Source organism: Camelus bactrianus, chromosome 4 (assembly GCF_048773025.1).
Source record: "Camelus bactrianus isolate YW-2024 breed Bactrian camel chromosome 4, ASM4877302v1, whole genome shotgun sequence".
NCBI lineage: Eukaryota > Metazoa > Chordata > Mammalia > Artiodactyla > Camelidae > Camelus > Camelus bactrianus.
Window position 1 is genome coordinate 60,666,794 of NC_133542.1, and position 23,445 is coordinate 60,690,238.

General features: G+C 45.8%; 1 protein-coding gene and 1 long non-coding RNA gene across 13 annotated transcripts in view; one reads left to right on the forward strand and one right to left on the reverse strand.

Annotated features, from left to right (window-relative positions):
- LOC123617448 (uncharacterized) overlaps positions 1-8,320 on the forward strand; it is an 88,324-nt gene extending 80,004 nt beyond the window's left edge. Inside the window, exon 4 of the long non-coding RNA XR_006725578.2 lies at positions 7,827-8,320. This is a non-coding gene — a long non-coding RNA (uncharacterized LOC123617448). The remainder of the gene's footprint in view (positions 1-7,826) is intronic.
- TNC (tenascin C) overlaps positions 1-23,445 on the reverse strand; it is a 91,053-nt gene that overhangs the window by 43,073 nt on the left and 24,535 nt on the right. For all 12 annotated transcript variants that reach the window (XM_074362088.1, XM_074362091.1, XM_074362089.1 and 9 more), the window contains exons 2-10: positions 20,674-21,268; positions 16,771-18,180; positions 15,239-15,502; positions 14,123-14,238; positions 13,223-13,379; positions 9,559-9,828; positions 8,616-8,801; positions 8,327-8,416; positions 6,564-6,827 (exon numbers count right to left, since the gene is read on the reverse strand). In XM_074362088.1, the coding sequence (XP_074218189.1) occupies positions 6,564-6,827; positions 8,327-8,416; positions 8,616-8,801; positions 9,559-9,828; positions 13,223-13,379; positions 14,123-14,238; positions 15,239-15,502; positions 16,771-18,180; positions 20,674-21,130 (3,214 nt within the window). In that variant the 5' untranslated portion in view covers positions 21,131-21,268. The remainder of the gene's footprint in view (positions 1-6,563; positions 6,828-8,326; positions 8,417-8,615; positions 8,802-9,558; positions 9,829-13,222; positions 13,380-14,122; positions 14,239-15,238; positions 15,503-16,770; positions 18,181-20,673; positions 21,269-23,445) is intronic.

Below are 23,445 nucleotides of genomic sequence, written 5' to 3' on the forward strand. Positions count from 1 at the left end.
GGCAGAGCTTACACTCCTTCAGATCTCGTTTGATCTAGAACAGGGGTCTGCCAGCTACAATCTGAGGGTCAGATCTGGCCTGCTAGCCTGTTTGGGAATAAGTGAGCAAACAGCAGTTTTTATATTTTTACATGGTTGGAAGAAGAACCCAAAGAAGAATATGTAATGAAAGATGAATATATATGAAGCTGAAATTTTGATGTCATGAATAAGGAACACAGCCATGCTTGTGCGTTTATGTGTTGTTGATGGCTGCTCGTGTGCTGCAAAGGCACAGTAGAGTAGTCGAGACAGAAACCATATGGCCTGAAAAGTCTAAGATATTTACTGTCGGGCCCTTTACAGAAAATGTTTGCTATACCTGACCTTGACCTTCGTTCCGTGGCCTCCTCATTTAACCCAAATCCATGTCCTGGAGCCCTCACTCAAGATCCCATAGCAGTTCTTAACTACACAAACATGGTCTAGGCACGCAAGAGGGAACCCCAAGCTCAAAGTGATATATCTACTTTTGGGGGACAAAAAGGGAAAAAGGTGAGCCATCTTTTAACCCAGTGGCCCTTGTGAGCCCAGGAGCAGTGCTCCAGATATAACAATTATTTCCTTGACCTTGGGATCTTAGCACAACTAAACTCAGGAGCGTGTCCTTTTTAAAAATTCCAGCAGTCCTCATGCATAAAGAGATGTCGGACAAAAACCAATCTAAGCAAAACTGTGAAGTCAAAGAAATCAGTCCTGTGGTCCGTAAACTCTTTCTTATCCCATTTCCCTCTGTTTTTTTCCTCCTGCTGTCAAAACTGCTTGTTAGGAACTTAACTGACATTGACAGTCGACCCCCTTTATGTGAATTAAGTCAGTGTTTCCTCTCCAGGTAACTTGCCTTTTAAGCTGTCTGATTATGACACAAAACATTTTTTTCCATGAAAGTAATTTCAGGTACCAGGTTGCAAGAGATATGAGGAGAATTGCCTAACTGGGCGGTGGGAGGGATTACAGATTATCTGTTAAATGGCTGCAGTAAAGATGGATAGAGAGAGGAGAGGAAGAGGTCCACATTAGAAAATGTCTCTTCCTCAAGAAAACCATCCTTCCTCTTTGAATCAGCTCTTTCATATGCCACGGATACCATTATATAAGGTCCCTCACTTCCCACTTCATTTCTTCATACAGTTGATAGAGTAATTTTCATATCATGTCATGTTGCTCAATAAACAGTCATAATCATGGTGCTGATACTTCGACTTTCGACTTTTTCTTGGGGGGTGGGGGTAGGCAGATCAAGGAAGAGCATCAGTTTGTATTTAGTGCTGTGACTGTGACTGCTGTTGGGTGGGTGCTCCTGGTGCCCCACCCAAAGCCCTTCACTAAGCAAATGCTAGTCAGATAAGTAAGAGGTGTAACTTCAAGGAATAAAGGAATAAAATCAGCATAGAAGTTAAAGGGAGGTGGGTGAGGATTATGAAAAGAGAGGGGTAATATGAATAAAAATACAGCAAACAATAGTTGAATTGGGTTCCAAGAGACTTCACATTAATGCGGACTCTGCATTTCAATGGGAAATTACACACTTGTGGGCTTACTGTCCCAGAAGCCCAGTGTTTCCGTTGTATAGTTCCACACTGAATTTCTTGGCCTTTCTTTATGAAAAGGCTCTTGTCTTTTCCTTTCAGCTGTGCACTGGCATCTACCCTCTGAGTAATGTCAGTGGGCCTGGGAAATCAGAATTTCAAAATCCCGTTTCTGTGCTCATGGTGGGTTGGCCAGCTGGCCTGCAGGAATTTCTGGCTGTGCCAGCTTTAAATCTTTAGATTTCCACCATCATGTAGATAGTAATTACCAAGTGCTGACTGATGAGGAAACCACTTTTAGTGTCCACTGGTGGGAGAGAGAGTGATTCTCCAACAGCAGCGGGGATGGCCAAAAGCTAGCCTGAGGACCCCCAAGGGTCGATCACATTTCTTTGATCTCATCTTGTAAAGTTAAGATAGTTGAAATAAAAAGCCTTGCTTGCCTGAAAACTTTTCAGAGTCTTAATACTGTAAAGAATGAAACCCAAGCCTCTTAGCATGATACTCACTGTCCTTTGTGATGGTCCCGATGGTGCCTCGTCCCCTGCTGTCTCCTGTTCTATCATACAGCAGGACTCTACGTCTGGTGTTTCACCAACAGAAAGTTCCTCACGCCTTTGAGCGTCTCACATGCTGTTCCTCCAGCTGGAAATGTTGTTACTCCCTTCCCCACTTCAGCAAAATATTACCTCTTCCAAAAAGGCTTCTCTGATAACCCGCATCCCCTTTGCTCAGGCCTGGGATGGCTTTCTGCCTCTGTGCTCCCGTAGCTTCCCACACTTTCCTCTAAACAGACTCGTTGCATTCTTATAATTTTGGTTTTGGTTCTCTCATTCTCATTGCAACGTGCATGATTTCCTGAGAGGAGGGGTTGCGTCTTTCTGTTCTCAGTACCAGCATTGCCTGACCCATGGCAGGTAAGAAATAAATATTTGTTGGATGGATAAATATTTGAGTAAATTTCAGTTTGCTCCAAGGGAAAATCAAAATGGCAAATTAGAGTAGAATGTTTTCTATTACTTGCAGCTGTGGCTAAAAACAAAACTCCACCTCTCTGCTTCCCAAACCCTTGAGAATTACTGGGGTATCACTGTTGAGTCTTGTGTGGTATGGAAAGATGCTTTATTGGCCTTGTGTTTCCATACATCATCCCTGCTTTATGTCCCTTACTGCTATAGCAAATTCATGGCCTCCACTTAAGGCAGGGTTTCGTTGAGTTTATCAGAATACAGATGCAGGGTGGGGGTGGGGAAGATGCCTGGCACACACTGATTTTGTTCAGAGCTAACAGGGATAGTGCCTCTTTTCATTTCTTTCCTTCTTTTGTTTCTTCTTCCATTTTTTCCTCTCTCCCTCCCATCCTTCCTTCTTTCCTTCCTTTTTTTATCCGGAGTAAGCTTAATTGAAGACTAGAGAATGGCTCTCTTTCCCTTAATCCTTGAGAGACAGAATTTGGGCTGTTGATACAGAGATGAAAGAAAAAGACCGGAGGATTCAACGGAAACACTGCCTCTGGAGGAGCTGGGGTCCCCAAATCCTTATGAAGCGCATGCCACGTGTTTGTGTGTGTGTATGCGTGCGTGTGCGTGTGCGTGTGCATGTGTGTGTGTGTGTGTGTGTGTTCAAGGTACTGGGGCTGCAGCACTGGATAAAGGAGACAAAGTCCTTACATTCTGGTCAGTAGTAGGAGGCAGGCCATAGATAAACCAACTACTAAATAATATCAGGCCAGGTATGTGTCATGAGGAACTCCGGAGCAGCATGAAAGGATAAATCAGGATAGGGCACCACTTTGGATTGGTGGCCAAAGAAGTTTTTTGGGATGATACTTGAGCTGAATGAAATGAGGGAGATGCCATGTGAAGAACTGGGAGAAGAGAGGTATCTAGGCAGCAGGAATAGCATGTACAAAGGCCCTATGGTAGGAGCAGGCTTGGCATACTTAAGGAACAGTGAGAAGGCCAGTGACTGCAAGGGGACAAGTGGTGTGAGTGAGGTCAGAGAGATGGGAAGGACCAGATTCTATAGGGCTGTGCAGCCTGTGGTTGGTCTTTGGGTTTTATTTCAGGCGTGATGAGCAGCTAGGTAATGCCAAGGCTAGGGCCCTGGAATTCTCTGGGAAAAGCACTCTGGGGCAGCCAGTTTGACATCTTCTCTGTAAAACCCATAGACAACAGGTGGCACTTTGCAGACTTCTGCTTTTAAGAATCTAGTGACACAGAACTGGGAGACCCTTTCTTCTGACGTTGGAACCTACAGCCCTTTGACATTTCAGGACTCACAGGTACATGGTACATTCACCCATGCACTCCCACTCCCACTTTTCCTGTTATTCTTCCTCCCCATGTGTTTACCAAGGCCAGGTGCCTGGACTTCTTCTTTACCTATTCCACAGCACACTCCTGTTTGTCTTTTCTGTTCTGTCCAAATTTTCTTCCCATTTTAAGACTTTTCTGAGCCCAGGGGCATCCTGTGCTTCCCCTGCTGTACCCTCCACACCTGCAGTTAGAGCTAGGGAAGTGCTGTGTGGGTCTGTCTGTTTCCTAGATAGTGAGCTCCTTGGAAGCACAGACCTGTCTTAACTGCTCCAGTACCCCTAGAGCCTCGCCCGGAGCACGGCTGTGGCACACTACGGACTGAGTAGGTGTAGGAGATTGGGAAGATGGACTTCAGGTAAAGGAAAGAAATGTCCACCTCACTTTTAATAAAATAAAATAGGGCTATGGAGAAGCCATAGAGAGAAATATTCCAGAGACAATGGGGTAGGAGCCCATAAAGGAGACTTTGCACATTTTTCCTGTAATGAGGAATGTCTTTAAATATACAATGTGATTTCTTTGAAACAGTGTTAAAGAGGCATGACTAGGAAAATGAAACCACTGAGCCCTTGGGATACCAAAACTGGGCTCTTAGTCACAGACAAAGTAATTCCAGCCTGCGGTTCAGTTGAAAGCTTTCATCTCCCTGAGCTGCTGAGACCTGGGGATTCCCCACTGGAGACAGGCAGTAGAGTGGCTATAGCCAGAGGGACAAATGTTTGAGTGGGGATGCGGAGCTCTTCTGATTGAAAAAAGCAGGGAAAAGTGAAGAGAGAGAGGGAAAGAGAGAGAGAGGCAGGAAGAGAGGGAGGGAGGAAGGACAGCAGGGAGCGGGGAGGGGAGAAGGGGGAGGCGGAAGAAGAAATTCCCTTTTGTTTCTCTGATCCGTTTGTTTTCCTTGACACTTGTAACAAGCTCGAGTTTATACAGCTGAATTATTCACATCTCTGCCGTAGATTTCTTCTTCCTGATTTCTTCTTCCTCTCTCTCATCTGTGTCTAAGCCACCCCGTCCAGAGCATCCTTGACGATCGTCTCACAGTTGGGTGGGAAGCAGTCCATGCACGTCAATAGAATTGACTACCTGAGCTCACATTAGACTCTTCTGAAGAGGCTGCTCTTTGTCTACCAAACAAATACCCTTTCTCTCTTTCTTCGTTACAAACAACCGCAGTTTTATGTGGGCAACAACACACTCAGCCAGAAGACTACCTTTCCTAGACTTACTAGAATGACTTGGTTAGAATTGGCCCGTGAAATGTAAACATAAATCATTGGTGAGTCTTTCCAGAAAGACTGATCTAGGAGGTACATTTTTTTTGGTTTTGGTTCTGGTTCTTCCTCCTTCATGCTGCCTAGAAGGCTGTACTGAAGCAGCCATGTTGTGACATGGAGGTGACTTTGAGACTGGAAGCTAAAGACTAAGGCTCATGGAACAGAAAGATAAAAGGAGCCTAAGTCCCTGGTACTTTGGAACTGCTATGCCATCCCTGACCCACCTGACCTCAGACTTCTTACTTTATGAGAGAGGAAAGCAACTTTTATCTTGCTATTAAAAATTGGAGATTTCAGTTATATGCACGTGAAAGTGTTTATAAATGACAGAAACTCTGCAAGGAATTTCCAAATATGCCCATGATTACAGCCCCTTTTCTTATTGAGATTTCAGCTGGAGTAGCATCTCTGCTATGACACTTTCTCTGGCTGCTCCCTTTCCTTGACTGCGTTCCGTCAAACATTCTGAATGTCTGGTCTTCCCCAAGGACTGTGAGCAGAAGCACTTGAGTCAAAAATAATACTGCTAAGTACGTAATCCACTTTTTCCTCAAATATCAGTGTACAGCAGTGTATTCAGTGGGTTCTTAATAAGTATTTACTAATTAAATTGAAACTAAAGATTACTACTTGTCATACCCAATGAATGAACATTTTCCACCTATACTTCTAGAATATTTGGGGGCCAAAACTAAATGTACATATTTTTCACATAGGAAGAACTGATTTTTTTTTCTGATTTTTTTTTAATTTAGCCATTGAGAAAATGTGGAAGCAGGTACAAAGAACAGGATAATTCAGCTAGAAGGGATACTGGAGGTCAGGACTTAAGCTGTCATGGAAAAATAAGGTTCCCCTCTTAGTGACTAACAGAAAAGAGAAAATGCGCAGGGCACCATGGAAGGCGCAAAAGACCGTGTGCAACTTTTCAGGTAACCTTAGAGGAAAGCAAAAGACCTGGAATAAAAACATTTAATGGGAAATAACCAAAGAATTATTCCCAACATCTTGGTCATCTTGAAAAGAAATAAAATGAAAAATTAATTAGTTGTGCTAAAGAGGAAGGAAAGAAAAATATAAAAATTAAAGATTCTATAAAATGCGTAAAGTTTAAAAAAAAAAAAAGAACCAAAGACAAACACAAACTCTGACGCTTTAAGTTCTCCTAGGAAAAAATATTTAAAAACCACTATTCATTGCCCAGCTGGGGACCTTTGCTGAGTCAGTTGACTAGAGGAAAAGGTATGTAAGTAGCTGTTTCAAATGGCATTTAGAGGATTCATGAGCAGAGAAAGTCACACATCTTCCCATCTGGTTTTCTCACTGGAAGACGACCTGGCTGATGAGTCTGCAAGTCTCAGAGCCAACAGCGGGTGGGGAGAGAGCTCAGGGGCTGGCCTCACCTGTGGACGCCTTTACCCGTGCGGGTTTGCTCTTGTGCCTGCCCTTCTCCGCTGTGAGGAGGATGGCATATTCCTGTCCAGGTGCCAGGCCTCTCAGGACGTAGGAAGTGCTGTCTTTGGGAAGCTGCACCTCCACTGGCTGGCCGGAGGGAAGACTGTAGTTGAGGCGGTAACGGTCAAACTTGGCCAGTGGCGTCCTCCAGCGCAGGGTCAGGCCGGTCTCCGTCGGCTCAGAGACCTGAAGGTCCTTAGGCGCATCGATGTCTGGGAGGAAAGTGGAGAGATGAACACCCTTCAGGCTTTGGGACAGGACTGCTTCCAGGGCTGAAAGCTGGTCGTGGGCTGCTGTCCCAGGTCTGCCATAGAGGGGCTGGGTGGTTTCGAGCAGCTCACCTGTCTGAGCCTCAGTTTTCACCTTGGTGAAATACCATTGTTGTACCTTACCTCACTGGGTTTTTGAAAGATCAAAATAATGTAATGGTATATCTATGCCATGAAATCATACTCAATTAAGAGCATTTACAAGGAACTGACTATTGACACAAGACACAATTTGAATGGATCTCAAGAGAATTAGGCTGAGTAATAAAGCCAATCTCTAAAGGTTGTGTATGATTCTCTTTATGTAGCATTCTTGAAATGACACAGATTAGTGATTGCCAAGGGCTAGGGTGAAGATTAGGGTGAAGGGGAGGGAGGGAGGTACCTGTGACTATAAAAACTTGTAGCAAGAGGGATCCTTGTGATAGAACTATTTAGCATCTTGACTGTAGGGGTGGATTCCAAAATCTACAAGTGATGAAACTGCATAGAACTAAATTCACACACACACACACACACACACACACACACACACACACACACACACACACACGAGTGCTGTGTGAAACTGGTGAAATCTGAATAGCATTGATAGGTTGTGTCAATGTCAGTTTCCTGGTTGTGATATTGTTCTGCCATTACACAAATGTTACCACTGGGGGAAACTAGAGGAAGGGCTTAGGAGATCTCTCGGTATTATTTCTCCCAACTGCATGTGAACCTACAATTACCTCCAAATAAAAAGATTTTAAAAAAGGATATGAATGTAAGCGCTCAGCATTGAATCCTGCATAATGAGGAAGCTTGATGAAGCATGATGCCTGAGGACACTCTTTGCATATCAGCCTCCCTTTTCATCACTGTCGGAAGCTGGCAGAAAGTAAAGAGTTCTCTCTCTCTCTCTCTCTCTCTTTTTTTTTTTTTTTTTTACAAATTTTCCAGGATGAAAAAAAAACACAAACTTGTGGCAAGAATCAGTGACTTCAAATCATACAGCCCTTCATCATCCTCACCCAGAAGCTGAAGCTGCAGGATGCAGTGAGTAAGAGCAAAGACTGCCTTAAACTCTGCTGCGGCCGCTTGTAATCTGTATGACGAGGGTATATAACACAAGTTAACTGTTTTCTAAGAGAAAATGCCCCAGATGTGTTGTGATTAGGCTATGGTTTCTAAAAAAATTGACTTGGTTACCAGCTTTTAAAAGTGTATAGATTTCTTGTGAAGTCTGTTTCTAATTTTTTGTAAAAGAGTCCTCTGTACCCCTTCCTGCAGACAGAGAGTAATGTCGGCACCATTTACGGGGGGAGTTCACCTGGGCTAGATAATCCTGGAAGCCCCTTTTCCCTCTGGGCTTTTACTGTTTCTTTTTAAATAGATTTCCTGCCTCCTAGGTCCTGTCATGTCTGCTGGTGCCAGCCCAGCGGTGGGAATCTAGGACTCACCTGTGGCCGCATTGATGGTGGCTGGGTCGCTCTCCTTGTCCCCCTTCACAGCAGACACTCCAATCCCATATTCGGTTCCTGGCCTCAGACCTAAAAGAGAATGCACAGGTTGAGATTCCACCCAAAGCTGGATTAAAATGGCCCTGAGCTAGTCCCTGAAGGCTACGACTTCTTAACATCCAGAATGTTCCACAGACTGACTCACTGATGCCCAAGTGAGAGGGATTGCTGGGAACTGCCTTTACTCTGTCTCTGGAGGGCCAGTGGGGTCGGGGGAAGCAGGGCTGACCTGTGAGCGTGGTTTTGGTTGTGGTTTGTTGGCTCCTGGGGACTTCAACCTCGGCATGGTCACCTCCAGAGATGGGGGCGTACTTAATTCTGTAACTGTCAGCGGCCGCCTTGCCGTTTCTCCACTCCAGGGTGATGCTGCTGTCTGTCTGGGAGATGCGGCGGAGATTCCTGGGAGCATCCAGGCCTGTTTGGGAGAGAGCATTTGTGTTGAGAATACCAGGCAGCAGAAGAGCGGGAGTGCTTGACCGTTGAAGGTGAGACATGGAAGGTGCCTGTCATTGGAGAGAAATGACAAAATCGCCCCCACACCCCTCTGGCTCAGTAGCTAATGCACAAATCTAAACACATATTACACATTTGACACTTTCTTCACTATTAAAGTGTGTGATATCTCAATCATTCATGTTTTCCACCGATTTTGTGCTTAATAAAAAAGGTACCAGAACTTACAAATAAGCTCTCTGAGTCTAAGAACAGGTTTGTTGCCTCCATCACTGGATTTCTAATAACTCACATGGAGCTCACTGTGCTCTGAAAAAATATTTTGTGAATGAATGATTGACACTTTGGTACTTTTAAAACAATACCATAGGCTGAGGTTAGAAAGCATTTTTGTCATTCATGTTTTCCATATACTGCATTTTATTATTAAAGTATTTATTTGAATTTTATTTTAACCTAAATGTCTGAATGTCAAGCCAGCATCTTCTGTGTAGGCAAAAACTTTTTCTTTTGCCTTAGAAGGTTATTTGGGATAATTTTTTTTCTATGAAAAATTAGTCCAATTGCTGCAATATTTTTAAATAAAATTAAAGGAATGAAAATCTCCTTTCTGTTTTTCCTACTGTAAAAGGAGCCTGGCAGACGCTCTGACATGGAGTGGGGGTGGGAATCTCACAGTCCTCCCTTTCCTGGTGCTGTTAGCAGGGGGGGCCCGTTACCTGTTGTGAAGGTCTCCCTGGCAGGGTTGCTGGACATGTCGGCCCTATGGGAGATGAGGGACACCTCATACTCAGTGTCTGGCTTCAGGTTCCCGATGGAGTACTGGTTCTCCTCGTGTGTGAGGTCGATGGTGGTGCGGTCACCTGGCACGTCTTTGACCCCGTAGGTGAGCTCAATGCTGTCGATCTCGGCCAGGGGCTTGGACCAGGTGATTAGAGCGGTGGTGTCTGTGACATCTTTCACTTCTATCTGGCTGGGGGCATCCAACCCTGTGACAGGTAGAGGACAGAGGGGTTTCAGAGATACGGGCCAGTGTAGGGGCTGGGCAGAGAAGGGGCTTGCAGCCACTCAGATCCGTGTGTGTACATTTAGGTGTATACTGGCCACTTGGCCTTATTTTCTTTTGGAACCTCAACTTCCTGTTTGATAAGCTATAAGTGGGGATGATGACAGAGCTACCTTGTAGGTTTTGTTGTTTTTTCAAATATTGAAGGAAATAATGCATGCAAAACCCCTAGCACAGAGCCTGCAACATGTAGTTATATGATAAATGGTTGTGACTATGTTATTATTATTACTCTCATAAGTTGAAGAAGCTCACTTAGGGGCTACTTCACTTGAAAAACACTGACTTAGTTGCTCTGGCTTTTTAATTAGGCAAACTCCCTAACTGGTAACTTCTCCATAAGAATAATGGGGCAGAAAAGGGAGGCAATGACTATCTTGACAACGTATGGCAAGTTAATTTTGATGAAAAGATTTCAGGCAGGAAAGTCATGGCTACCTCGAGCCTTGCCTCTCTTTGAGTCCCCATCTTGGCCTTCCTCCTGCCTTGCCGCTCCCCTCCCGCCCCACCGGCCTTGTGTTTCCTGCTCTGACAGCGTGCTTCTCCTCCGAGAGCACTCTGTGTTGATTCTCACCTCCGGGCCCCTGCACTTGCTGTTCGTTTCTTTGTCCTGAAATTGCCCCCTCCCTCTAAAAATCTCCTATTCGTCCTTCAAAAATCCCAGTTTTACGTTGCTCCTTAACAAGAAGCCGCCTTTTACCTTGTTGCAAACAGATAAACACGTACTCCCTCCCCTGTGGGCATGAAGTTTCTGTCTGCAAGGTGGTTAAGTTCTAGAGATCGGATGTGTGACCCTGCGCTTATAGCCCAGTGCTGTGTTGTACACTTAAAAGTGCTTTAAGAGGCTAGATCTCAGGTTAAGTGTTCTTGCCACAATTAAAAATAAAAGCTTCCTAATAGTGTCCTTTTCTCTCTAGCCTGTAACACATTCCTCTACAGTTTATTCAAACTGCATTATACAATTTAGATTTGGCCGTTCGTTCATTCAAAGTGTGAGTCTTTGACCGTTTTTAATCTCCAGCATAGCGTCAGGCTTTGTCATTTATGTCCTATTTTTTTCTAATTATATAAAGAAATTTAATGCATTAAAACACATCAGGCATTCAGGAAAAGCCTAAAATTAAGATATTAAGGCACTCAGTCAATGTCTCTTTCTTCATTTTTTAAAATAGTTAAGTTGGTTTTTTCAGCGTTGGATGAGGAAACAATAGCAAATGAAAGGAACTAGGTTTCATAAACAAAACGAGAAGGAGGAGTAATTCCCGGCTGATTGTGAGAAGCCTGCAGGGTTTGTTTTCTGAATTCTAGGGTTTGGTACCTCTCTGAATTCTAGGTTTAGGGACCCTGCCCACTCACAGCTCAGAGATGATGAACCCATAAAATGCACAGCGAAAATGATGCTGCAACCCAACAGTGAGGCCTCCGTCCTGTGTTCTCAGAGGCGCTAGGAAACACCTGAACCACACCTACTGTCCTATTTAACAGCCCTTTCATTAAAGAGGTTGGGATTCAGTGTGGGATGTGAATCTCCCCCTGGATCCAGAACCCTTCAGTAGAGGAGATTCACAGTGTCTTGTGCTTACCATGTGCCAAGCACAGCGCTATGTCACTTACGACTCAACTGTCAAGACAGCCCCATAGGAGGAGGCTATAAACCCAGTTTCCAGATGGTGGGTCTGAGGTTTAAAGAAGTGGCTCTGCCCAAAGTGACGTGATGGTGAGCAGGGACGCTGGGATTCAGACTCAGGACGGTTTGTGTCCAAAGCCCATGCTCTTTCTCCTTTAAATGGAAGTGCCTCTCAGAAACATTCACCTGCCAGGAATGGTTGTCATGCAGTCTCTATACAGAGCTGCGAGGGAAGGAGCTAAAAATGAAAACTTTAAGGTCCTTTAAACCTGGAAAAAGTTCAGGTATCAGCAAAATAAACGTAAGTATCTGCATCTCAGTGTTGATATTTATGTGATTCTGAAACTTCAAATGTTGGAATGTTTGTCCTGCAAGAAGAAGATAAAGCAGCCAGTCCCCAAATTTGTATTAAAAAGAAAAGGGCAGATGAAAGAAATGTCTTTTGTGTTTTCAGAGTGCTGTCTCTCTAGCAAATAAGCATTTGCTTGCTCTTTTCTATGCCTTTCTGGTGATCTAACAATTTTTCTTGTTGGTTCCCGCCTTCTACCTACCACAGTGGGATGTTGTCAGGATGATGGAAAACACTTGCTTATAAAAAAAGACAGTCTTATGAATTGGATCTGAGCTAAGCAAAATGTGCAAATATTTAAATGCAATATGTTCTTTCTTGTCATCAGTCAACAGATTTAACTTTTCCAATAACCCTCTGCCAAGAAGAGTCAATTCCTTGAACAATTGGCACATACGCTATCTTGAAGAAGATAAAAGAGATTTTCCCAAACATCAGTGCAAAATAATTTAATTAATTTATTTATAAAAATCTACTTCTTGGTAGAGCAACTCCAAATTCAGGATTCTCCCCCCCCCCACCCCCAAATGATCTGGCAGTGTCAAATCCTATTCTACCCCTAGGAAGGAAGTTCTGAGTCACATTTTATTCAGGGTCCTGTTGAAGACATGGAATCAACACTCTACGTAAGCCAGAGCCTAGTCAATGTTACTGGTAATGGGGTTAAAGTTATAAAGCTAAAACCAGGCTTAAAATCCTGGCCCTGCTAGTATTAACCATTTGGCATTAGTTAAATTGATTTAGCTTCTCTAAGCCTCGGTTTCCACTCTTGAAAGATAGTAGCATTAATATTTGCCCTACCTCTTTCATAGGACTGGATACTAATATTAAATCAGATGGTGTGGCAGATTATTTGCTATGGTCTCATTTATTTTCCTGTGTCTGTGCCCCTTTGAAATGTCACTGTGAAGCTTCTCTCATGAAGGGATGGATCTGACTCCCCACCCCTTAAATCTGGACTGGCCTTGAGTTTGCTTTGACAGAAGTGGCACAGTGCCAGCTGTGAGCCTGCTGAGCTCAGGCCTAGGTTAGCCTACTGCAGGCTGAGGAACCATGTGGGGCAGAAGGGCACCGTCTTGGCTGAGACCACCCTCGCTCAACCAGCCCCCAGCCCACACAGGTGCATAAATGAGTCCAACCAAGAACAGAAAAACTATCCAACCTCAAATCACTGATGTGAAAAATTATTGTTTTAAGTCATTACGTTTGGGGCTTGGTTTTTTTTTGTAGCATAAGCTGATTGATACAGATGCTCTGTAAGAGGGCATGTTATCAACCAGAGGTGCTTTGCGGCACAGTCATCGTTATCCTTGCGTCAGTGGTGCTAAGGATGATACTCACGGGTGGTTGTCACCCTCTTCAGGCCGGGGCCCCGAGTGTTGTTTTTCACGATGTGCAGAGATATCTCATACTCTTGCCCAGGAGCTAGGCCAGTTTGCCGGTACGTGGTCTCCGGCCTCCGCAGGCTTTTGGTGATCTCTCCCTCATCTTCTTTATTCTGAAATACAGAGGCACCTTTGTAAGACCTAGGGAGGTGCCAGCATCTTCATTTATGTGGTTCATTCATTCGCTGCTTATTCCTTCCTCGTTCATTCTTTTGTCTATTCACTAGGCACTAAGTAAGCATCGGATCAGCATGGTAGGTGCTGAGGATACAGAGACAATAAACACATTTCTCAAGTTTGTTTCCAAGTTCCTCCCATAAACCTTTCTACACACCCCTCTGACACTAAAGTCAAATGACAGGTGTGAGAACCAAAGGAACTCTGGAGTCACAAGCTCAGTCCTTCCTTTCATCAGAGAAGTCAGGTGATGGCCCCGTAGTCACACACCTAGTAAATGAGGGAGCCTGAGTTTGAGCCTGGGGACCCACTTTGCTGCCTCGCATGTGCTTTTAGGCACAGAGAGAAGGTACACTCAGTCTCAGATATGCCTGGAGGCATTTTGAGACAGAGACCATTTCTTATCTTTGTTGCCTCTGAGTAGAAATTTGCAAGACTATGAGGGGTAATCAGACCCTAGAGGTGACTTCCCATCTATTTGTCTAGGCTCTCAGCCGTAAGTACTGTGCTTACTGACTTCTTAAAGTCACTTAAAAATGGATGCAGACACCTAGGGGCTAATTAGAGCCCTGTCCTCCACCAGAAGTAAGGAAACAGAGTTGATTCAAAAGTCTGCAGAGCCCTGTGACCATCTTCAGGCTCTTGTGGTCAGTTATGCCCACTCCACTCTGCTCCTTACCATATTCCGGAAGATGATTTCCCACGTTTCAAAAGCAATGTCCAGAGGATCCCACTCCACTTCCACAGATGTCTCCTTGATGGACTTGAATTTTAGACCTTCAGGTGCAGGCAGGTCTGTCAGGAAGAGCACAGAGAGGAAGTAAGGATGGCTACATGTGTGGTAGGGGTGATGATTCCAGTAAACCCCACGGGGCCGGTCATCAGGGCTGATTGTCAGAGTTGGGCTCTACTTAAGGGTTCTTCTAGGATGGTGTCTGCTATGAGACAGTATGGAAATTAATATTAGGACCAATCATAGGATTAAGTGTTAAGCAATTTCATGTATTTAAACCTAATATGAGCACAGACTTTAGCATCAGATAGATGAGCTGGAGCCTAAGCTCCATCATTACAAATTTTGTGTGCTTGGTTGAGTTGAACAAAATGCCCTGAACCACAATTTCTTTACTCAAGAGGAGGTAAGTATGCCTGCCCCTTGGGAATGTTTTGAGACTGAGTGATATATCCCATAGAGACTGCTGGCCATGGTTCTTGGCATGAAGCACAAATTTAATAAAAATCAGCCAATGTTACTGTTACTAAGCAAAAAAAAAAGGACCAATTTCTAGCCATAACTTGCTTTTCAGGACTGGAGGTAATTATTCTGATGTTGGACTCTTAAAGAAATAACTTAAACCCTAATGTTTCCACTTTTATATTTTTAAATTTACAGACAGTGAGCTCCACAGAAAGATAGTAGTAGAATACAGTACTTAAGAGCATAAATCTGCAAGCCAACTGCCAGGGTTCAAATCCCATCTGTACCACTTATTAACTCTGTGATTCAGGATGAGATGCTTAACTATTCAGAATCTCAGTTTCCTCATCTGTAAAATGGGTTAACAGTAGCTCCTGTCTCATAGGGTTATTGTGAGTTGAATGAGTTAGTATGTGAGGAGTTTCTTTAAAAAATATTCAGTGGGCTTAATGGGATTCCAGGGTTTTAACTGGTGTAACTACATGAAGATAGCTGTAGAGCTGTGGGGCAGAGGTGAGGCAGTAACTCATGGGGCGGGTTATGCACTAGACAGGCAGAGGGCACTGGGGGCTGCCGAGAGGGACCCTGCTCACTCACAGGTGGCCACCCTGGCGCTGACTGGAATGCTCTTCTTGTTCTCCAGAATGGCGAACACGCGGATAAAGTACTCCACACCAGGCTCCAACTCCTGGATGGTGGTGGATGTCCGGTTTCCAGGGACACGGAACTGCATTTCCAGGCCATCCTCGTGGGTGGGTGTGTACACGACGAGGTACTCGGTGACCCGCATCTCATTGTCCCAGGCCAGATTTACGGTCTCTTCTGTTACTTCTGTCACGATGAGGTCTTTGGGAGGGGACACTGGCAGGAATAAGAAAGGACGGTTTGGGTCAGACAGCGTCAGTTTTGCAGTTTATACATTCTCTCTCAGTTTGTTTCCCTGGACCTGACTCTTCTACTGCCAGTCACAGAAGCCTGGAACACAGCTTCCATTTTCTAAAATGCAGACTCATTGATGACCCCCAGCCTTCGAATCCTTTCGTGACTGTCCCTTGCCTACAGGGCGAAGTTCTAGGTCTGCCATGTGGCCTTCAGGGCTCTTTGTGGACTGGCCCCTCCGACTCCTCCACTCCCTGGACCCTAGTTCAGATTCAGGCCATTTGCATAGGAAGGTGCAGCCTGAGCCTTGCCTTCTGCTCTGAACTCCAAGCCTCACACTGGAAGCATATTTTGGGCTCACCTGGTCCAACTCTTTTTTTCTAGATGTGAGTGAGGCAGAGAGACTTGCCCAACTTCGCTTACTCATCAAATTTGGAACTCACATCCCCTCCAGGACAGCCTGGTGTTGCTTCCAACCAGGCGTCCCTGGCTTGGTCATGTCAAACAGAGCCCTGCGTTTATTCTCATGTACCAATAGCTTTAATCCAGGCAGAAGTTCTCCATTATGACAAGTATGTAAGGGTGGATGAGAGGAGGGCAAAGAAGACCCTCATTAAACATGAGCACTATCAGTCTTCCTTGTGTTTTCACTCAGCCAGTGTTTACTGAGCACTTAACTGAATACATTCCTGTACTAACTGCTGGGATAATGCTCCTTTAAGGCATTCACAGTCCTTGGGATCAAAGACAGTAACAAAAAGATGACTTATAGGTGATCAGCATTTCATCTTTAGCTGAGTATGCATTTAAAACTTTGTTTTATGTAATCTCACTGTCCATTCAATTTAGCTGAACTTTTACTTACATCTCAATAAAGGGATTTTGTTTATTATTGGTTTGATGTCGGTGGGGAGTAGGAAAGAAGGCTGATGTTTAGTGAAAGGGAGGTGATCATTTAATCTACTTCATTGTGAGCCCTGGGTGTGAGACTCAGTGTGGGTGACCTAGGCAAACTCAGATACCAGCTCTGAGCTGTATTAGTTGTGTGCCCCGGGGACAATTTCAGAACCTCTCTGAGCTTCTGAGCCCTCAAATAGGTAGCTCTGTAACAGGTGAATGACCAGAGCCTCTTCAAAGAGTAAGAGTGTGTGTGTGTCTGTGTGTGTGTGTGTTTACTGTAACGCAGAGTTATCCAGCCACGTCAGCTCAGGCGTGGCCACCATCACGCTCGCCGGAGCGCGGGCACTCACCCTGGGAGCAGTCTTCTCCAGAGTAGCCCTCATTGCAGATGCAGCGTCCTGAGACGCACTGCCCCCAGTTGCTGCAGTCATTGAGGCAGGAGCGCTGCCCGCAGTCCAGCCCCGTGAAGCCCTCGTGGCACACGCACTGGCCGTCCACGCAGCGGCCCTGGCCGTGACAGTCCTCGGGACACCTGCGTTCCCCGCAGTCCTTGCCCGTGAAGCCCTCGTGGCACATGCACTGGCCGTTCACGCAGCGGCCCTGGCCGTGGCAGTCGCTGGGACAGGAGAGGTCTGCACAGTCGGGGCCGGTGAAGCCATCCTCGCATACGCACTGCCCGTCCACGCAGCGGCCCCGGTTGCTGCAGTCCCGGGGGCACCGCAGATCCCGGCAGTCCTCACCCGTGTAGCCGTCATCACAGACGCACATGCCGTTCACGCAGCGGCCGTGCTGGTGACAGTCGTTGGGGCAGCTCATCTCGCTGCAGTCGTAGCCCTGGAAGCCGTGCTCGCACACGCACTTGCCCTGCACACAGCGGCCGCGGCTATGACAGTCGTTGGGGCACCGCAGTTGGCCACAGTCCTCCCCAGTGTGGCCCTCGTCACACACGCACTGCCCGTTGACACAGCGGCCGTGGCCGCTACAGCCATTGGGACATTGGAGCTCGCCGCAGTCCGTGCCGGCAAAGCCATCGTCACACTCGCACCGCCCGTCCACGCAGCGGCCGCGGTGGTGACAGTCGGACGGACAGCGCTTCTCACCGCAGTCCGCGCCCGCGAAGCCCTCGTCGCACACGCACTGGCCCTCCTCACAGCGGCCGTGGCCGCGGCAGGCGTGGGGGCAGGTGAGCCGGCCGCAGTCCTCCCCCTCGAAGCCCTCCTCGCAGAAGCAGGTGCCGTTGACACAGCGGCCGCGGTCGAAGCAGTCGTTGGGGCAGATGAGCTCTCCGCAGTCCTCGCCCGTGAAGCCCTCGTCGCACACGCACTCGTTCTCTACGCAGCGCCCGCGGTTGTGACAGTTGTTGAGACACAGGGGCTCTCTGCAGTCCTCGCCAGCAAAGCCGTCCTGGCACACGCACCGGCCGTCCACGCACCGGCCGTGCTCCTCGCTGCAGGGCACCGGGCAGGTCTCCTGGCTGCAGTCCTCCCCCGAGTAGCCTTCGAAGCAGACACAGGCCCCGTTCACGCACTTGCCCTGGTCATTGCAGTCGCTGGGACAGGCCACCTGGCTGCAGTCCTCCCCCGTGAAGCCCTCGTCGCACACACACTGCCCGTCCAGGCACTGGCCTCGCAGGTGACAGTTGCCTGGACATTCAGGCTCAGAGCAGTTGGGGCCTTTCCATCCAGGTTCACACACACAGCCGCATCCCTCAGTGCTGAAGTTCCCCCGGCCACTGCAGAAGGGCCTGGTGTCCAGTCGGCCTGCAAGGAAGAGAAGAGAGGCTCTTGACTGAGTACAGGCAGCCTGGTTTCTTGCCTTCTATCCACGAAACCTAGATTCAAATTCAGCCAAAGCCAGGCTGCACCCTCAGGCCTCACCTGGCTTACTGTGTGAAATCAGATGGGGCTCACATCCAAGGACACCAGGTAGGAATTCATAACCTGTACTGTCTGCAGTTGCAGGTTATATGCAGATTGTGTGTTCATGTGTGTAGTAGTGTGTGAGTGTTCCTACCTCCGAAGAAAGGATCTATAATTTTCATCAAATTTTCAAGCGTTCCCATGACCCCAAGGGTCACTGCCTGTGGAATGCATCGTGCTGAGCTGTGTTGTTACTTCTCCCGTACAAAGTTGTTTCACCAAGAAATAATTGTTGACCTGAACTCAGTTCTGACTCCTGAACTCAGTAGCTGTGCTGCATGTGGGAGAAGATTTAGCACTCTGGAGCTCAGTGTCCTCGCTGGCCAGGTGGGACCAATGGCCCACTTCCCTGGGGTACATCAGGGTTAAATGAGGACATTAGGGACCCACTGCCGCCCTTTTTGTGATTTTCTCTCGTGGAGTGTTTTGGGTTGACTCAAGTTGGTGTATGTGTTTACGTGACCAAATCTTTCTGAATTTTCCATGATTGAAGTGAGGTGGCTAAGGAGTGGCTTTCTAATTCTGTCAGTACAACTTTCAGTTTTGCTCTGCCACACATTGCCTCCATCCTTTTTCCTGTCTAATCCTGGAGGCTGCAGTAGTGGGTGAATCTGAGGACTGCATGGTCAGGGCTGACGGGACTCCGGCTCTTTGAAGTCTCTATAATGTCTTGGCTCAACTTGCAGCAGTGGCTGGTGTGGTCTCCATGGAGCCAAGGAGAAGAAACAAACAAAACCAGTCCCTTTTCTCTGCATCTAAATGCAGTTGAATTAATATGTTTTATCTCCTTCCTGACAGCAGGAAGGAAGTCAGTTAAAAAAAAATTGGTTTGGAAAGTGAGAATCAAAACTTTAATTGTCTAGTATGGTAGCCACTAGACATGTGGCTTCTAACAGTTGAATCGTGGTTAGTCTGAATTGAGATGTGCTCTAAATGTAAAATGCGCACTAGATTTCAAAGACTTAACATTAAAAAAAAGAATGTAAAATATCTATTAATAATTTTTGTATTGATTCCAAGCTGGTAGATTATTTAGTTATATTGGGTTAAATGAAATAGATGACTAAAGTCATTTTTACCTGTTCCTTTTTCATTTCATTAATGTGACTACTGGAAAAGTTAAGATTATGTCCATTTGTTCTAATGGAGCGCTGCACTGACCAGTTATTGTAACCCGTTCTTAAGCCTTAATCCTGCTGTGCAGCGCCCATCTGCATTTTACCGGGGAGTTGACAGAAGCAGGAGATAAACTAATTTGTGCATAAAGCAAAAACTTTGTTTTTGCCTTGGAAGCCTAAGGCATGTCCTGTAGTACACTCTCCACTTGTGGTGATGTGGGCTACTCTTGAAATAATTTGTCAGAATACTTTCTGGTTTTTTTTCCAGGTTTTTTTTTTTTTTTTTTTTTTGAGTGGCAGAAATAGAGATTTTCATCTCCGATTTGAAGCTGATGAAACCTCTGTAGCTCTCTCAACTTTAGAGATGGAGACAAAGACAAATGGAGATGAAGACAAAATTCCAAAGTGACAAAATTCCTTTAAAAAGGATGCACCTGGAGACAGAGCATCACTGGGACAGCGTGAATTCTGGAGACACACAGGCACCTTCAGAGCTCCCATCTCATTACTCTATGTCATCTTGTGCCAGTTGGTTAACTTCTGTGAGTCTCAGTTCTTAGCTCTGTAGAATGTGGGTATTGAACCTTATCTCAGAGGGTTGTTGGGAGGATCAAATGAGAGAGTGAATGACAGTGCTGGAGGTAAAGGGGCTCAGTTCATATTGTGATCATCACTGTTGCTGCTGTTAAGCTGGAACATTTTTCTATTTCCTACAGATGTTGCCTCACCGTAGGCAGCACTGTAATTTGGTAAGAACACCGGGGTGTGGAACACCATGGTTTAAGTCCTGACTTGGCCACTTATGGCGAGACCTTGAGGAATCCCCTCCTCCTGGGCCTTAGTTTTTCCTATTTGTACAATGAGGTGATGGGGCTATATCACTACCTTTCAGAGAGTGATCTTTGGGTCAGGGATTTCAAAATACATTCATAGGTTTTTAGGGTAGAGAATGGGTAGATTTCATTGTCACGTAAGAAACTAGTAATTAAAGTAAAATAGGATTTTTCAAACTGAGAAACATTTGTCGCTAAGACTCTCCAAGAGCAGAATAGAGATGGTTACATTCTCTACAATTATTTGTGCATAAAATCTCTTTTGAATGAACACCTTGTGAGGCTAGTTCCCCAAGGAACCCGCTTTGGAAACAACTGATGGATCCTGCTCATCATTCCTCCAGTCCCCGTGGTGAGGGTCGGGGCCCGTCACCAGCTCATACCTTCGGCAGGCTGGAGACAGCAGCCTGCTCCTGTGGTGCACTGCTCCCGCAGGGAAGACACCAGGCTCTCCAGCTCCTCCAGTCTGCTCAGAAGCTCCTTGATGTCGGGAGCAGCGGCACAGCCGCAGGCCCGGCGGGGGATGTTGATGCGGTGCGTGAAGACGATCTGGTTTTCCCCGTCCACTGTGTGCTCCTGGAAGCTCTCCCTGGGCTCTGACGGTGGGGCCAAGTCTTTCTCCCCACTGGCTGATTCCAGGTCCACCGAGCACTGGGACCCCACAGGCAGCTTGATGTTGTAGACGTGATTAAACACAACTGGCTGGTTTTCCTCTGGCAGGGTGACATTCATCCCGCTCTGCCTCTTGTGCCGGATGACTTTCTTGAGGACACCACCTTCAGCAGGAAGGGCGAGCAAAGCTAGGAGGACGCCCCCCAACAGCTGAGTCACGACCCCCATGGTGGAGGTGGGTTTGGCTGAATGTTTCCGGGGTTTTTTTGGTCCTAGGGTGTCTCAGTCTTAGGCAGAATTGGGGATTTGGAAGCACAGAGTAGAATCCAAATCAGTTGTTCCTGGTCTTTTTGAAGGAACTCTCTTCTGCAAGTAAACAAAGGGAAACAACAAGCTTGTTAATATCTACTGCTAATTGAATGTATTGAATTTCTGCAATTCCAAGTGGATTTTGATATTTTATCTCCTGTGTTTGAAGGTCTCCTGATACTCCTTCAGTATTCACTGCAGCGTGGACATAAAATGGTCTCTAAAAGAATTTTACAATCCTGAAGGAATGACTTCACTCTGTTCAATGTTTGGAAGTTTAGGGGGACAACAGCGAGGGCAAAACTTTGTAATAAGGCAGGCCAGTTGTGGGCTTGGATCTCAGATCTTGCTCCAGGCCTTTGAGTGAGTTATATGACTTTTATTCGTCTTATTTTAATTCTGTACGTTGAGGATCATAATGGCTAATGCAAGGCTAATGATGTAGGTGAAAAGATTAAGTAGAAATCATTCATATATTCATGGATCCTTTCAGTATTTACTAGATGAACACACTGAGTCATTTTAGTGATAGGAAGTCCATAGTCCCAGGGATGTTCAGTAACTCCTACCTCTAATTATTGACCCTCCAATCTGAGTTTAACACCATCTGCTGATTCTCCTCTGCTATGGGAGACAAGAGTTCAAAATGAAGGCAAACTAAATTTTAATTCCAGCTGAAGATCTTACTAGTTATGTAGCTGTTGGAACTGTATTCCACCTATTTGAACCTCAGTTTTCCTTCTTTTTCATTTATTTCTAAAACCTTGAAAGGTCAAGTTTTTAAAAGAGCTGAACAGAATATTCTTGAACCAGTTGTCCAGACTATGACCCAGGGCAAGAGGTGGCTCAGAAAGGATGTCCATGAATCCTTGATGTCTTCTGCAATTAACAGGTGCTTATACCATTCCTACTGAGTGTTTGGTCTGAATCATGTCTTCTCTTCCTCCTAAATCATATGTTGAAGTGTTAACCCCCAGTCTGACTATATTTGGAGACAGGGCTCTTAGGGAGGTAATCAAGGTTAAATGAGGGTTCGAAGGGTGGGGGCCTAATCTGGTGATAGTATTGGTGTCCGTATAAGAAGAGGAAGAGACTCCAGATCTCTGACTCTGTCTCTCTGTGCACAGAGGGAAGGCCATGTGAGGACACACTGAGAAGGTGGCCATCTGTAAGCCAAGAGGAGAGACCTCACCAGAACTGAATTTTCCAGCATCTTGATCTGGGACTTCCAGAATTGTGAGAAAATACATTTCTGTTGTTTAAGGCACTCAGTCATGTTATCTTGCTATGGCAGCCCGAGCAGACTAGCCCATTGAGTTTTCCACAATAATCAGAGTTCTGTGGGTGGTAGAAATAAATATAAGGCCAAGTGCCCACCCTCAAAGGGTTTAACAATACAATTAATAAGAAAATGGAACTGTCTATTCAATACTCAAGGAACAAAGCGAGAAGAAATGCAAATAATTTGTGTTATAGATGCTAACAGATTATGGAGTTTGAAAAAAATAGAAGGAATTTTCAAACAAGTGATAGGACATGGCTTGTTGGAAAGGATGGAATTTAAGCTGAGGTTTAAAAAATAAAAAGGATTAGATACAAACGGTGTGGAGGAGAATACGCCTCAATGAGGCAGGCCTTACTCTGCTGGGTGGTCTCACGGCGGCTGTTTGCCTGTACGGGATTCAGGCAGTAGAGGAAAGCAGGTGTTGTGTCTTAGCCTATCAATAACCAGTGTTGTGACTGGACCAGCCCTTGTGGTTGTTATTATGATTGCAAGACACCTTTCAGCAGTAACCATCAGGAAACTTTGTAAAAAAAAAAAAAAGCTCATTTCTTATAGGACCTGGACATTACATGGCATCCCTGGGGCCACACAGTGAGGTAGAGAGAAAACGAGAGAGTGAGACAGGGTGGTGGGGGTGGGAGGTGGTGCAGAGGGTTCTGCTTTGATTTGGAGGCTTAGGGTTCCCAGGCTCACTCTTTATTGGTGAGTTTAAAACACAAAAGCAGGAGTTTAAAGCCCAAGAAGAGAAAAAACAAGTGGCCCAAATGGTCAGTCATTAAAATCAACCAAGATCTCTAAAACAAAGGAGTCTCAGTCTGGAGAGGTGTCCTCGCTCTTTACCTAGCCGTGTGGCTGGCGATGTGTTTATTCCAGAGAGCCATCCTGGAAGTGGATGCCTCTTTGAAGTGAGTGTGTGGCAATCAAATCTTAAGTCAGGTACTTGCATTGC